Source organism: Rhincodon typus, chromosome 18 (genome assembly GCF_021869965.1).
Source record: "Rhincodon typus isolate 14 chromosome 18, sRhiTyp1.1, whole genome shotgun sequence".
Lineage (NCBI taxonomy): Eukaryota > Metazoa > Chordata > Chondrichthyes > Orectolobiformes > Rhincodontidae > Rhincodon > Rhincodon typus.
In genome coordinates this window covers 48,403,632-48,419,362 of record NC_063349.1, presented here as the reverse complement: position 1 = coordinate 48,419,362, position 15,731 = coordinate 48,403,632, and the positions used below count along the sequence as shown (strand labels likewise).

The 15,731-nt window shown below is 41.8% G+C and overlaps 1 protein-coding gene across 4 annotated transcripts in view; it reads left to right on the top strand.

Annotated features, from left to right (window-relative positions):
• xpot (exportin, tRNA (nuclear export receptor for tRNAs)) overlaps positions 1-8,252 on the top strand; it is a 50,225-nt gene extending 41,973 nt beyond the window's left edge. For all 4 annotated transcript variants that reach the window (XM_048607629.1, XM_020534219.2, XM_020534218.2 and 1 more), the window contains 4 exons: positions 1,360-1,407; positions 1,546-1,617; positions 3,986-4,042; positions 7,708-8,252. In XM_048607629.1, coding sequence (XP_048463586.1) covers positions 1,360-1,407; positions 1,546-1,617; positions 3,986-4,042; positions 7,708-7,734 — 204 coding nt within the window. In that variant the 3' untranslated portion in view covers positions 7,735-8,252. The remainder of the gene's footprint in view (positions 1-1,359; positions 1,408-1,545; positions 1,618-3,985; positions 4,043-7,707) is intronic.
• Positions 8,253-15,731: the final 7,479 nt, after the last annotated feature.

Here is a 15,731-nt window from a genome sequence, read left to right as displayed (position 1 = left end):
TTTACACATTCTGTATTGATCTTGGGCAGTCATTTGTATCAGGCAAATGACCATAATCATTTGTCACTAAATAAGTCCAATATATTTCACTGAATTTGGATATCTGCAGAAGGGCCAGCATTTGAATTGCCTTTGAACTCTTGAGTGTTTTGTAATGCCCTTTCAGAGGGCCGTTAGGAGTCAGCCACGTTGATGTGGGTCCCAAGTAGGCAAGGCCAGATAAGGATGACAGATTTTCTTCCCTAAAAGGCATTAGTGAACCTGAGGTTTTACAACAATCGATAATACCATCAGGGTCACTAGTAGTGAGACTAATTATCAACTCCACACTTTTTTATATTGAATTTTAAATCCTTCTGCAGGTAAATAATTCAAGAGTCTGCTTATCAAAGAGATTGAATAGATTGACATGCTACTACCTAGAGTAGTTAGAGCAAATGGCATAGATGCATTTAAAGGGAAGCTAGATGAGCATATTGGGAAACAAATGGATTAAACTAGATTTGTGTGAAGCGTGAATGCCAGCATAGGTCAGAAGGACTGATTGGCTTGTTCAAGCTGTAATTTAGTTGACTGGAATTGTATATATAAACTATATACAAATAATAAATTAAATTATATTTTACAAGGTGCTACTATTTTTAGTCATTCATGGAATGTGCATGTTGCTGACGGGCCAGCATTTGTTACCCATCTCTACTGGCCCTGGAGAAGTTAATGAGAAACCTTCTTGATTTGCTGCAGTCCTTGGGGTCTAGAGACACCAACTTGCTGTTAGGAAGGGAGTTCCAGTATTTTTCCCAGTGACAGTGAAGGCATGGTAATTTAGTTCCAGATTATAACGTGTATACTTGGTGGGGAACTTCAAAGTAGTGGTGTTCAATGTATCTGCTGCCCTTGTCTTTTTAGATGTTAAGAATTCAATGATTTGGAAGATGCTGTTGAAATAACTGAGTTGCAGTCCATCATGTAGACGGTAACACTTCAGCCACCATGCACTAGTGGTGAAAGTGATTGTTTAAGGTGGAGAGTAGCTTGATTAAGCGTGCTGCTATTTCGAATCTCAGCCTGAATTTACCAATTTTTAAAAAGATCTTCAAAGAAGTTTCACTCAGCTAATCACACCTCACTGAAGTGGGATAATCTTAGTGAAGGGATTCTGCAGGCAATTGCTAAAGATTGGAGATAGTTGCTGGGTGAAGTTTTTTTTGTTTTTTAATAAACATGTTTGTCTGTCATCTCTTGGTTTTGCCATCCACTGTGTTTAGTGGCCAAAATGTGGTCACACTCATAAACAGCAACAATTAAGTATGGCAAATTATAAAACCGTATTTTGTCCAATCTTTTGTCTCTAAACAGGCTTTATCAGAATGTGCGGTAACATTGAAAACTATTCATCTCAAAAGGGTAATGGTCTTTCATTCTAGTATTGGTGGTCTGTGCTGGATTTTAACAAATTGCTGGAATAAATTTGTTTTCAATTATGCTTTCATCTTGATTTGAACCTAACCGTCGTGTTTCTGTGCTGTTGTTCCTGCATTTTAGGGACCTGAATTCATCCAGTATCTTCAGCAAGAATACCTGCAGTCATTGCAGGTAGCCCCAGAAATAATACAAGTGAGATTTTTGTTTTGAATTCTTGGAATTTGTATCATATTTTAATCTTTTTTTCATGGGTTACAATAGATCTTGCACATAAGCATTTTGGAGCTAAATTTTAAGAGGCTTTTAAAGACAATTGATAATTGATCATCTAGTGTAGGGATCAATTCCCTGCAATAAACAGGACACTAAGGACTGCAGATGCTGGAATCTAGAGTCAATAAATGTGGAGCAGGAAAGTCAACTTTTTGGGTGAAAACCCTTCGTCAGGACTGGGGAGGGGGAGGGGAGCCCAGAAATAAATAGGATGGGTGGGTGGGGCTGGCGGGAGGGTAGGTAAGATGCAGGTAGGGAGTTATTGTGATTGGTCAGTGGGAAGGGTGGAGCGGATAGATGAGTCAGAAAATGGACAGGTTGGGGGTGGAGAGATTTTGAAGCTGGTGAAGTCAACATTCATGTTCCCAAGGCAAAATATCAGGTTTTGTTCCTCCAGTTTATGTTTGGCCTTACTCTGGCCGTGGAGGAGACCAAGGATAGACATGTCACCAGGGGAGTGGGAGGGGGAGTTAAAGTGGATGGCAACTGGAAGGTCGGTTGGCTGGCGCAAACAGAGTGCAGATGTTCCGCAAACCAGTCCCCGAGTTTGCGTTTGGTCTGACTGATATAGAGGAGATCTGATCAGGAGCAATGGATGCAGTAGATGAGGTTAGATGAAGTGCAGGTGAATCTCCTGCCGGATTTTGAAGGATTGTTTGGGCCTAGGACAGAGGGGAGGTGTAGGGGCAGGTGTAGCACCTCTTGTGGTTGCAGGGAAGGGTACTGAGTGTAGTAGTGGTGATGGTGAAGCAATCTCGCTTCTACAGCCAGGCCTTCTCCTCAGTGCCTGTCTACGCAGCCAGCTTATCCCCCATGGACTCCAAATAATGTTCTGACCATCGAAAAAAAGACACCACCAAAAAAAATTTCCCTCCCCACTCCTGTCCGCTTTCTACAGGGTAAGTTCACTCTGCAACTCCCTCATCATTTCCACACTCCCCACCAACCCCTCCTCCATACCCGGTACCTTTCCCTGCCAATGCAAGGAGGTGCTACAACTGTCCCTACATCTCCCCTCTTGCCTCCATCCGAGGCCCCAGACAATCCTTCCAAATCTGGCAAGGTGAGATTTGTTTATAAAGTTAACACTATCCTGCTTGGGTAAAATTGTTTTGTTTTATTGAGTATGCCCTAGTGCCTAGTCTTCCTCCCCCATCCCCCCGACCCCCACCACTGCCACCACCACTAGTTCTTTCTAATTTAGAGATCCACTTTTTCAGAAAGTGGTGAAGAAACTCAGTTCCGGCAGTATCTCTGGAGAGAAAGTAGAGTTAACATTTCGAATCCAACCTGATTCCTCTTCAGAACTCATCTCCATAAACTAACATCTAACAGCAAGACATTTAGCAACCTTTTGGCTAGACAACTTGAGTCTGCGGTCCATAAGTGAACCATAATTTAGTGCTCTAGCTCTATGTGGATATATATGTAGCCTTGTGTGGTATTTACAGCACAAGAACAGGGCATGCAGCCCAGCTAGTCCACACCAGTGTTTATACTTCTCACAAGCCTCCCACACCTCTTCATCTCCCCCTATCAATATGTCCTTTCATCCTTTTCTCCCTTTTTGTATTTTGACTCATTTTTCCCATAAATGCACTCATGCTGTTGGCCTAACTAAGTCGGGGTGTAGACCAGAGGTCAGAGTGAGAAGCTGACTGGGAGATCAGAATTGTACCTATATATAAATCAAAGCTTAGTAAAGTGATTACCCAGTTAAATTTTATTTCCATGATGTAGAACAGCCTTGACTGTAACATAGTAAGTTAACGAAGGAAATATGAATGGCTGTTTTGCAAAATAGCCAATTAGGGGCACTCGACATTTATATAGAAGAGGACCCATTAAGGAGGTATTTTCCTTTATCATTCAATCCCTCATGTATCCATCGGAAGATGTTAGCTGTAACGTTTTCCAATCCTGCCATGATGTGACTCAAAACCAGAAAATTATACTTGGAGTACACGCATATTGAGCTCTTTCTTGCTAACAAGCTACACTGTATTCCCAATCTGAGCCACATCAAGTAGGAGTTAGAACACTTCTTCAACGGCAGTAACATAAATTAGAAGCAATGTTCCTGTCCCTCGTTACCTGACATCCCTTAAGTTTGACTGTAACAGTTTGGAAATATCTAGAAACACAAAAGATGTTGTGGTGCATTCCCTTTCTATATTCAAAAGCATGTATTTTGCCTTTCCATAAAACCCTTTCTCTTGGAATTTGGTCATGCTGAACGAGGAAGGGCGTGTTACAAATGTTTACACTTGTGTACTTATTCTTGCAGGAATTCTGTCAGGCGCTTCAGCAAGCTGATGGAAAAATCTTTAAAAATTATCTAAAGGTAGGATAATGTGGAGAAAGAGTTCGTGTAAAAAAAAACGTGTTGTTATATCTATCGTTACATTCTTTCAACACTTAGAACTTTACGTATGCAGGATTTGTTAGATCCACTTGTAAAAATGGAATTATTCTGTACCTGAGGTTTTTCACTGGTGATGTCATGTACTTATCCTAGACCTGTTACCCCATACCTACACCTCCATAGACCCTGTCTGTAAACCTTGTTATTAGTTGTGTGTATATTTTAGATGGCATCACGGCTAAGTCCACACAAGCTGGCCAACTTGTACTTTTTAGCAAGGAAATCGACATTAAATGGGAACCTGGGCTGAGTATCTACAGGGTAAAGAAGGCTGTTTCAGAGCACTTTCATTCCCATTAGCCTAATGAAAGAAGAGCAAACTCTGCAAACTTGGGAATTTGAACCTATGCCCTACTTATTTTGCAAAATGAGCCTTTGGATGATGTGCTGCAATATCCGATAAACAAAATAAGATGAGCAGACAGCTATAACTACCCTTCATCCCTCTCCCTCCATGTAAATGTGTTGAGTCACTTTTGTGAATAACTTGCAATGGCTTCTTTTCCTGCACCGTTACCTCTTGGTGTCCCCAGTGCTGTCCTTTAGCAACATAATTTGAGAGTGCAGGGTTAGTTTTCATGTTTGCGCTGATGACACCTAGCTCTATCTCACAGCTGCCTCTCTTGGCTCCTCCAATGTCACTAAATTATCAGACAACTCTCCTGATATCCAGCACTGGATGAGGTGAAATTTCCTCTAATGAAATGAGACACTTAAAATAGGTGGTATCGTGGACAGTGAGGAAGGTTATCAGAAATTGCAGCAGGATCTTCATCGACTGGGGAAATGGACTGAGAAATGGCAAATAGGGTTAAATGTAGATAAGTGTGAGGTATTGCATGTTGGAAAGTCAAATCGAGGTAGGAGTTTCGTGGCAAATGGTAGGGCCTTAGGGAGTGTAGTGGAACATAAGGACCTTGGAGTTCAGGTGCCTGGTTCACTGAAAGTGGAGTCATAGATATTCAGGGCAGTGAGGAACACTTTTGGCACACTGGCCTTCATCAGTCAGGGCACTGAGTATGGAAGTTGGGAAGTTACGTTGCAGTTGTACGGGACGTTGGTGAGGCCGCATTTGGAGTATTGTGTTCAGTTTTGGTCACTCTTGCTACAGCAAAGAATTTCCAGTTATTAAACTGGAAAGAATGCAGAAGAAATTTACAAGATGTTGCCAGGACTCAACAGACGAAGTTATAGGGAGAGGTTGGACAAGCTAGGACTGTTTCCTTTTAGAGCATAGGAGACTGAGGGGGTATCTTATAGAAGTGTATGTGGTCATGAGACACATAGACTCCTAGAATGCACTCACTTTTCTTTTCCCCAGGTTTGGGGAATTGAGGGCTAGAGGGCATCAGTTTAAGGTAAGAGGGGAAAGAACACATGGGAACCCAAGGGGCAACTTTTTTACACAGACGGTGGTATGCATATGGAATGAGCTGCCAGTGGAAGTGGTAGAGGCAGGCACATTAACAACATTTAAAAGGCATTTGGACAAATACATGGATAAGAAAGGTTTAGAAGGATATGGGCCAAGTGTAAGGAAATAGGGTTAGTGTGAATGGACACTTTGGTCGGCATAGACCAGTTTGGGACGAAAGGCTTATCTCTGTGCTCTAGGACTGTATGACTAGAAAGTCTGAAGCCATTGGTTTTAGTCACTACTCCAAACTTAGTTCCCTAACTACAAACTCCATTCCTCGCCCTGACAACAGACTGAGTTTAAACAAGTCTGTTTGCAATCTTGTTGTCACATTTGACTGGTGTTCATTCATGCCATTTCTAATGGCATCTAATTCTACCTCAAATTTTGCTCATCCCAGCTGAACTGCAGAAATCCTCATTCATGCCTTTAAACTAGACTGTTTCAATGCATTCCAAGTTAGTCTCTCTCATTCTACTCTCTGTGAACTTGAGGTTAAAAAGATCTTAACTTGCTGCAAGTTGCATTCACATGTGGCTCCATGTACTCACTGATCTACATTGACAAGCACCCGTTTATTTCAAAGGGAACGAAATACAAAAGTATAGAGGTGTTTGTTAAAACGCAAAGCAATCGGCAGGTTCCAGCTGGAAAACTGTGAATGGTTTTGGGTCTCTTACCCAAGGAAAGATTGGTATTGGGAGCAATCCAATCCAGTGAAGGGTCTTTAGATTGATACCAGGTGTGGAGGAACTGTCTTCTGAGGGAGTTTGAGTAGATTGGACATATACTCATTGGAATTTAGAAGAATGAGAGATGATCTCATTGAAATATGTGTTTTCCCGGGGGCCTGATAAGTTGAGCAGAAAGATTATTTCCCCTAATGGGAGAGTCTAGGTCTAGAGGGCATAATCTCACGAAGCAATCACCCATTTAAGTCACAAGTGAGGAATTTCTTCACTGAGGGTTGTGAGTCTGGGGAATTCTTTAACGCAGGGATCTGCTGAGGCTGCATCATGAAGTATATTCAAGGCTGAGCGATTTTCAATCGGGGAAAATGCAGGTAAGTGGAATTGAGGATTATCAAATCAATGATAGTCTCATTGGTGGAGCAGAGTCAATGGACTGAATGTCTTATTTCTACACCATATAGTCTTATTTATTTTCAAAATGCTCCATGGCCTCATCCCTCCCTATCATTGTAATCTCCTCTAAACCCACAATCCTCCAAGATATCTGGACACCTCTGATTCTGGCATTTTATGTATCCCTTTTTTTAATTGATCTGTCATTGGTGACTGTATCTTCAGTGGCCGAGGTCATGAGCCATGGAATATCCTTCATGTAACTCTTCAGTTTCCTCCTCTTTAAAAACCTACTTTGTTTACCTGGCCTGATGTTATTTTGCTCAGTGTTATGTTGTTGTATAATACTCCTGTAAAGTGTCATGGGTGGCTTATTGCCTTAAGGGTGCTATATAAACATAAGCTGTCACTGAGGCACCCACTTGAAACATGTGCTGGACAAAGTGTTACTCCCAGCTGGTATTTCTGCTGGAGAAAGCTAAATGGAGCAGATTGATATATAATGTTGTCAGACATGCTGTTTATGTGGAAATTACCCAAACTTTTCTATCTAAAGATTTATAAATGACAAAACAAAATAAATGTGCAATTTTCCTGTTCTTCTGCAGTGTAGAAGTTCATTTGATTTGTTGTTGTCACATGTAACTCAGTTTTATTCACGCAATGCAGGCAGACCATAGCAAACAAGAACATACATAGTGTGTTTAGACAGAGTGAGGTATACGAGGTTATGACTGCACAGGGGGTGCACAAAAGCAAGGTCAACATTCAATTTGAAATTAGAGAGGTCCATTCAGCAGTCTAATAACAACTGGGAAGATGCTGTTCTTGAACCTGTGTGTTTAGGCTTCTGTATCTTCTGCCTGATGGGAGAGGTTGGAAGAGAGTGTAACCGGGGTCGGAGGGGTCTTTTGATGTTGGCTGCCTTTCTGCGGCAACGATAAGTGTAGATAGGGCCCAAGGATGGGAGGTTGGCTTGCATGATGGTCTGGGCTGTACAGCAATGTACATGAAGTCATCCAAAAGATATTTCAAGTGCCCTTAAAATTAATGACTAACTGTTTCTTCCGTCCACCTTGCAGGTATTCTTTCAGCGAGCAAAACCTTGAGAATGAACCTAAAGACCTGTTCTTCCTGGCATTTCAAGAATCTACATTTTAGTTTCATTTTATGCAGATTGCCTTTGCCTTTGGTAAGGTTGAAAAACCTTGAACAGCTCCCAAAGAGGCTTTCTGTATTTTTGTGTAGGTTGCCTATTTTAGCTCATTTTTATTTAAGTTACATTGAAGTAATTTGTTAATTGATTACTTTTATTTTGTCTTATTAGACTGTTTATTGAGGAGGTGTCAGCACTCATTACTGTATAATAAATTTTGAATTATGTGCTGTGATATGAATACAGCATTTAAATGCCATTTTATCTTAACCTTTTTGGAGAAAAGTATTCAAATGAGCAGAGTTCACTGTAAAATATGGAATTTTTCTTGTTAATAGTGGTTGGCCATCACATTATATGTAAATTTTTATGGCTTGATGAAAGAACATTGTCCTAGATGTCTAATAAGCTAAACATGAATTTCAGTCCCAGGCATATAATGAACTAAAATAAATTTCAGTCAGATGTCTTTGCAAGTATTTTCTTTCTTGAAAACCAATTTGTGTTTATTTGAGTTGAAGAAAGGAACAACAAAAATTAACAATCAGAACTATTTATCTCCTGCTCTCATCTAGTGTGAACACGTTTCTGCTGTAAAATGCCCTGCCATATCTTTCCTGTATCTCAATGAAACAAAGGATACAAGTTTCCCTGAGTAGATTCTAAACATTTCAAAGTTTGCATTTAGTTAATACATTAGGGCTCTCTTGCACTCACTAAGGTTCCTACAACAGCATGTTCAAAGTATTGTAGTGCATCTTGTAGATGGTACATACAGCTGCCAATCTCTGTGCTTGAGGGAGAGATGATGGTGTTAAATCAGGTACCAATGGAGCAAGCTGTTTTGTTCTTGATGGTGTTGTAAAACACAACACCACAGCACAGGAACAGGGCCTTTGTCCCACTGTTTCTGCACTGATCATGATACCTTTCTAACCTAATCCTATTTGCCTGCATGTGATCTGTATCCTCTATTCCCAGCCTGTTCATCTATCCTTTTGCCTATTAAACATTGCTATTGAGCTTTTTGAATCTGTCATGCTATATTGTAGCATGATGTGTGTGAAGCTAGGGCATAGACCCACAAAGTAGAACCTTCCCAAAGATTGGGACAGGGATGATGATGAAGTGGGAAAGCATTGAGAGATCTGGTGGTCCCAAGCCTCGGGTCTTAATGCCTGCATCAACTTGTCAGATCGAGTGGCATGCAACATTCAATAGACAAATAGTGTGGACAAATTCCTTGCAATTACTAATATCTATATGGATGGAAGGTATGTGGGACTTTGGGGGTGTGCCTCACAGAATCCCCACAGTGCAGAAACAGGCCATTTGGCCCAACAAGTCCACACTGACCCTCCAAACAGCATTCCACCCAGACCTATCCCCCTACCCTATATCCTTGTAACCCTGCATTTACTGTAGCTAATCCAGTTAACTTACACATCCCTGGACACTGGACAAATTAGCTTGGCCAATCCACCTAACCTGGACTGTGGGAGGAAACCGGAGCACCTGGTGGAAACCCACGCAGACACGGAGAATGTGCAAACTCCACGCAGACAGTCGCCCGAGGGTGGAATTGAACCCTGGGTCCCTGGCGCTGTGAGGCAGCAGTGCTAACCACTGAGCCACCTTGCTGCCTCATGACTGCTGTCATCTGGAATTAATTTTTGATCATCTTTTGTGGTTGGACAGTATTTGTTCTTTTTTTTTTGTTTTATTCCCAATACATCTTACATTATTTGTCCTCTTTTTGTTTTAAATCTGATTTTTCTCTATGGACATGTTTTTTTGCAACAAGCACCGTGAATGTCAAGGAACAGTGGGAATCAAAATGTCTGCCTGGAATGAGAATGTCTGCCTAAAACCAGCTGAGGTGTTTTGTGTGTTCATTTTGGACAGAAATTGTTTTCCTTGTAAAACACACAGTATGGGAGATATATATTTTATTACCTCAGTGATTTGGCTGAATTGAACAGCAACCAACCATTTTGAGTTGAATAAAAGTTTATTATCAAATGCTAACTTCGGAGGTTTGAAAAATGTGATGCTGCATTCTGGTTTTCTCAGCCCTATTATTGCTCAGGCAGATTAGATCCAATTGAAGCTAGTACAGTACAATCACAATAAAGTCTTTCTCTAGTGGTGGGCCTGTAGTTTCTGAGATGAATAGATTCTTTAGTTGAAATGAAGGTTTTTTAAGAATTCTTGGTAAATGGTGAGGCTCCTTATTTAACTTCCATTTGTTCAAAGATTAAGTTAAAGCTTTCAAATTCATCTGGTTGAGTTGCATTCTGTCTCTGCTGTACAGCTTCCTGCTGATGTTAAAAGCAAAGTGATGTTAAAAGCAAAGTGTAGCCATCTCTTTGTGACTTTTTTCTGCAAATCAAAAGTCCATTTTCAAATAATCTTAGTTGATAGGTGAAATGAACATCCTGAGTGGTGGTTTTCACAGCTTGAGTTTGGGATAGCGAGTGTCTTGGTATCTGAATGCCCCATTTAAATTTGAAATTACCTCTGGAAAAGATTCTCAGTCAACGTTGGCTTAGGAGGTCCCTATTCCTCCTTGAGATGGAAATGTTTGTTTCATTTCAGAGATCAGATGATTCTCATCTTTTTAAACCTTTTGTGGTTAGTTTTAAAATATAAAAGTTGGTTTGAAGATCAGAATATATTGGAACGTTAATTATTTGCTGTTTAGGATGATCTAGATATCTAGAAAGCCAGTCAGAAACTGTGGGGGGGATAAATGTAGACTCATAGTTTTGTCATTTTGTGCCTCATCAGTAATGTGCTCACCTCCTGAGACAGAGACTGTGGAGTTAAGTCCCTACCTCGGAGATCTGAGTTCTACATATAGCTTGATATTCCCTGTCATGCTGAAGGAGTGTTATAAGATTGGAGGTTCTGTCTCTTGGATGAAGTTAAATGAGGCCCTATTTACCCTCAGCTGCACGTCAGAGACCCTGTGGCACTATATTTGATGAAAAGTAGGGGAGCTATCTTGGCATTATCTCAAACAACATACGGACTACAATTCTTCAAGGTATCTCACCACCACAAGGACAGTTAGCGTTACATGACAAACAGTTGCCTCAGAGGTGGCACCCACATCCTGTAAATGAATAAAAGGAAATCCTGAAACAATACCTGGCAAATGCTTTTCTTCCCCCAACGTTGTCAGTGAAGCCTTGCTGTGCACAAGGTGTCTGCCATGATTCCTACGATTGAAAAGTTGCTTGTCATCCAAAAGTGCTTTACAGTTATCCTTGAGGTTGTGAAAGAGTATAGAAATGTAAATCTCTTCTGTTTAGGCATACTATAGGTGCACTGGCATCCAGACACCACATCCCTCCCCCAAAAAAAATTTCAAATAGTAATTAACCATTTCACCTTAACTCCCCAGCAAGCAATTCATTGCAATTCTAAACTCTAAATCCTCACTAAGCAGTGAGTAGGGCCCAAGTGTGACTTGCTGAATTGTCTTAGTTACAGGTGCTTTGGGTTTTTCTTTATTGGCCTCTAATTACCATACACAAGTTGATGAGTCAATGGATCATTTATCAAATCATCAAATAAATCAGACTTGTCAATAATTCATTAAATTCAGAAGCAAAGAACTAAACTTGAATGGAATCTGGGAGCAATAAAACAGGGGTCGCACAGTGGTTAGCACTGCTTCCTCAACGCCAGGGACCCGGGTTCAGTTCCACCCTCGAGTGACGGTGTGGAGTTTGCACATTCTCCCTGTGTCCGCATGAGTTTCCTTCAGGTGTACTGGTTTCCTCCCACAGTCCAACTGGCATTGTGGGTCAGCCTACAGCATGTGGTCTGCAGCAGTTCAAGAAGGCGGCCCACCACCACCACCTCAAGGGCAACGAGGGATGGGCAATAAATGCTGGCCAGCCAGCAATATCCTCATTCCCCGAATGAGTAAAAAAAAGGGTCAAAAGAGTAAAAGCTCATGGGATACAGGGTAATGGGTCAAATTGGGTCCAAAGTTGATTTAGCAACAGGAAACTAAGGGTAATTGTAAAAAGCTGTCCTTATGAATGGAAAGCCATTTAAAGTGGAATTCCGTGGGGCTTGGCATTGAGATGCATGCTGTTTGTTATATACGTTAACAATTTGGACTTGAATATAGGGGACACAATTGAGAAATATGCATATGATACAAAAATTGGCTGCATTGTAGATTGTGTAGAGGATAGCTTTCAGCTCCAAAATGATATTGATGGGTTGGTGGAGTGGCAGGAAAGTGACAGATGGATTTCAACTCTGATAAATGTGAGTTAATGCATTTAGGGAGGTAAAACAGTGAAAGGGAATATACAATAAATGGGAATATACTGAGAGGGGTGATGAAGTGAGAGATCTTGGCGTGCAAGTGCTCAGGTTCCTAAAGATAGCAAAGGTAAGGTTGTAATGAAGGCATACTGAATGCTCTCCTTTGTTGGCAGAGGTACAGAATACAAAAGTAGGGATATAATGATGAAACTAGATAAGAAACTGGTGAGGCCACAACTGGACTATTGTGTGTAGTTCCAGTCACCACATTACAAGAAGGATGTAATTGCTCCGGAGAAACAGCAGAGAAGATTTACCCGAATGCTGCCAGGGCTGGAGAATTGTAGCTACGAGGAAAGATTGGAGAGGTCGAGGTTGTTTTCCTTGGAGCAAAGAAGGCTGAGGGTGAGACATGATTGAGGTATACAGAATTGTGAGGGATAAAGATAGGGTAGACGGTAGGAATCTGTTTCTCTTGGCAAAGAGTTTAAAAACCGGGAGTCATAGATTTAAGCTAAGTGGCAGAGGGATTAGAGGGGACGTGAGGAAAACATTTTTAATGCAGGCACTGTGGCTATCTAGAATTCGCTGCCTGAGTTGGTGGGGGAGGATCAGACCCTGAACTCTTTTAAAAAGTAACTGGATCTGCATCTTAAATTCTGTAAGCTGCAGTGCAATTGGCTGTGTGCAGGAAGGTGGGATTAGAAAGGGCACCTGGGTGTGTGTGGGTTGGCATGAACAAGATGGACTGAATGGCCTCCTTCTGTGCTGTATCATTTCTATGTTTCAATGGTTCCATGATGGGTACAGACAGAGCCGACCACACAGGTATGACTCCACTCTCCAAACCTTCTCTGTGCCTCTGCAACATTTCCTCCCATGCCATGAATGAAGGTATCTGAATGTGCTGGCTTAACTTTGGTGTGAAAACTGTTCACCACTAGAATTCAGTAAAGCTCCCTTTTGTTAATGATGTCTTGCCACCTTCAAACCACCAGAAATGAAAAAGGTCACATGGTGCCACAGTCACCTATTCAAAGTTCAGCCCCAACCTGGCTTCACAATTCCTAAGGTTCCAACAAGAATCCCTTCCCCCTTCAAATTCCAGAGTTGTGAGCTGTTTGCCCTGCCCTTGGAATGGTTCCTTGCGAAGGTTCATGTGGAGCATTGACGCCAACATAGGCAAGAACCAAGCTGAATCTAGATCTTATTACACAGATCCTCTGTAATGCAATGTCATCAATTATGTCCACTAATGCTGACTGCCCAGTTCTCTGTTTCAGACTCTAAGCACTTTGATTTCTTATTTAATTTCTTTCTGCCCCCTCATTCATTCTTTGGCCATGGTTTCAGTTCAGGTCTGCCTCCACTGTGGGGGAGGGAGGAATGGTCCAATGGCAGCACCTTTCAAACTCATGACCTTGACCATTTCATAGGACAAAGGAAGCCTGATACATGGGAACGCCACTCTCTGCAAGTTCCCCTCCAAGCCACATTCCATCCAGACCTGGAAATATATCCTTCACTGTCACTGGGTCAAAATCCAGGCATGCCCTTCCTAGCAGTACTTGTTGATTACCTCCTCTCCACGGACTATAGTGGCTCACCAGTATCTTCTAAACGTCAACTAGGGATAGGCAATCAATGTTTGTTCACCCAGAAATGCTCCTATCATGGGATCATAGAATCCCTACAGTGTGGAAGCAGGCCATTTGGCCCATCAAGTTCACATTGACCCTCTTGAGTATCTCTTCTGGACCTGCCTGCCTACAGTATCCCTATATTTCCATTGGCTAAGCCACCTGACCTGCACACGATGAACAATTTAGCACAGCCAATCCACCTAACATGTACATCGTTGGACTGTGGGAGGAAACCCATGCAGGCACGGAGAGAATGTGCAAACTCCACACAGACAGTTGCCCAAAGGTGGGCTCGAACCCAGGTCCCTTGCCCTATGAGGCAGCGATGCTAACCACTGAGCCACTGTGCTGCCCCAGAAAAATTATCCTATGAATTAGTTTTTAAAAGTCTTCCCTGGCCAGAAAACTCTGATTTGAATCTTGAACTAAAGTATTTTCTTCCTGTACCACTGAAAGGAATCTGATGTATTTATTAAAGGAGCTCAAATGACAAAGGGAAGGTGACCCAATCGTTTGCAATGAATGAATAAAAATTTTAAATAAAGATTTATTGATCACTGGACAATGCTGATGAAGACTGAAAGACTATCGAATTACAAGGCCCTGATAATCTTCAGCCCCGAATCCTAAAGGAAGCGGCACCAGAAATATTGACACCATTAGCGGCTGTCTTCCAAGGTTCTATAGATTCTGGAGGAGTTCCAACTTAGGTGGCAAATGTAACCCCACTGTTTATGAAGAGAGGTCGAGAGAAAAGAATAATAATTATAGCCCAACATAGTGGGGAAATAAATTGGAGTCTGTTATAAAAATGTGATTTCAGAATGTTTGGAAAGCATTAATAGGATTGAACAAAGATAGTATGGGTTTATGAAAGGCAAATCTTGCTTTAAGTATCCACTTGAGGACGTAGCTAATGCAGAAGAGAGAAGGAATGGATGTGGGTGTGCTTGGGATTTCAGAAGGCTTTTGATAAGGTTCCTCATTATAGGTTAGTGGTCAAAGGTAAAGCACATGGGATGGGGGTAAGATATTCACATGGATTGAAAATTGTTTCAGGCGGGAAACAGAGAGTGAGAATAAATGGGAATTTTCTTCCAGTGGCAAACAGTGTCTATGGCAGACTATCCTATGAGGTTGGATTAGTTTAACTAGGCTTGTATTCACTAGAGTTTAGAAGGATGAGAGGGGATTTAATTAATACGTATAAAAAGCGAACAGGACCAAACAGCCTAGATTTCTTTTTCATTCATTCATGAGATGAGGGTGTTGCTGGCTAGGCCAGTATTTATTGCCCATCCTAGAGGGCAGTTAAGAGTCAACCACATTGCTGTGGGTCTGGAGTCACATGTAGGCCAGACCAAGCAAGGATGGCAGTTTCCTTCCTGAAAGGATGTTAGTAAACCAGACAAGCTTTTCCAATAATGGATTCATGGTCATCATTAGACTCTAATTCCAGATTTTCAATTGAATTCAAATTCCACCATCCCCATGTTGCAGGATTCAAACTCAGTTCCCCAGTACATAACCGGGTGCCTGGATTAACAGTCCAGAAATAATACCACTAGGCCATTACGTGCTTAGATGCAAACAGAATGTTTTTGCTGAGTAGTGAGTGTAGAATCAGGGTAGCACATTGAAGACTGACGTAAGGGAACCTTTTGACAGCATGAACCAGCCGGGCGGAATGGCCTATTCCAATAGCATATTACATAAGCCATAAGTGAACAGTTGTCTCCATTATTGCTGGCTAAACAAATCTCTGTTTCAGAGTTGCAGCATCTTGTTTAATTTATTTTGTCCCTCATTCATTCTTCACTCTCAGTTTCAATACGGTTTCGTTCCCGCTCGGTGGGAACCTTTGAGCTTCGTTCCCAGCGGCTGCCGGACGCCAGCCGCTGCTGCACAGCCGGAAGCGGTGAGAGGAGTGGCGGAGGCTGGAGCGGGGCGTCGCGGCCCGGACTCCGCACTTTCAGGTAAAGAGATCGGCACCGGGACCGGCTTCATCATCCCCCCC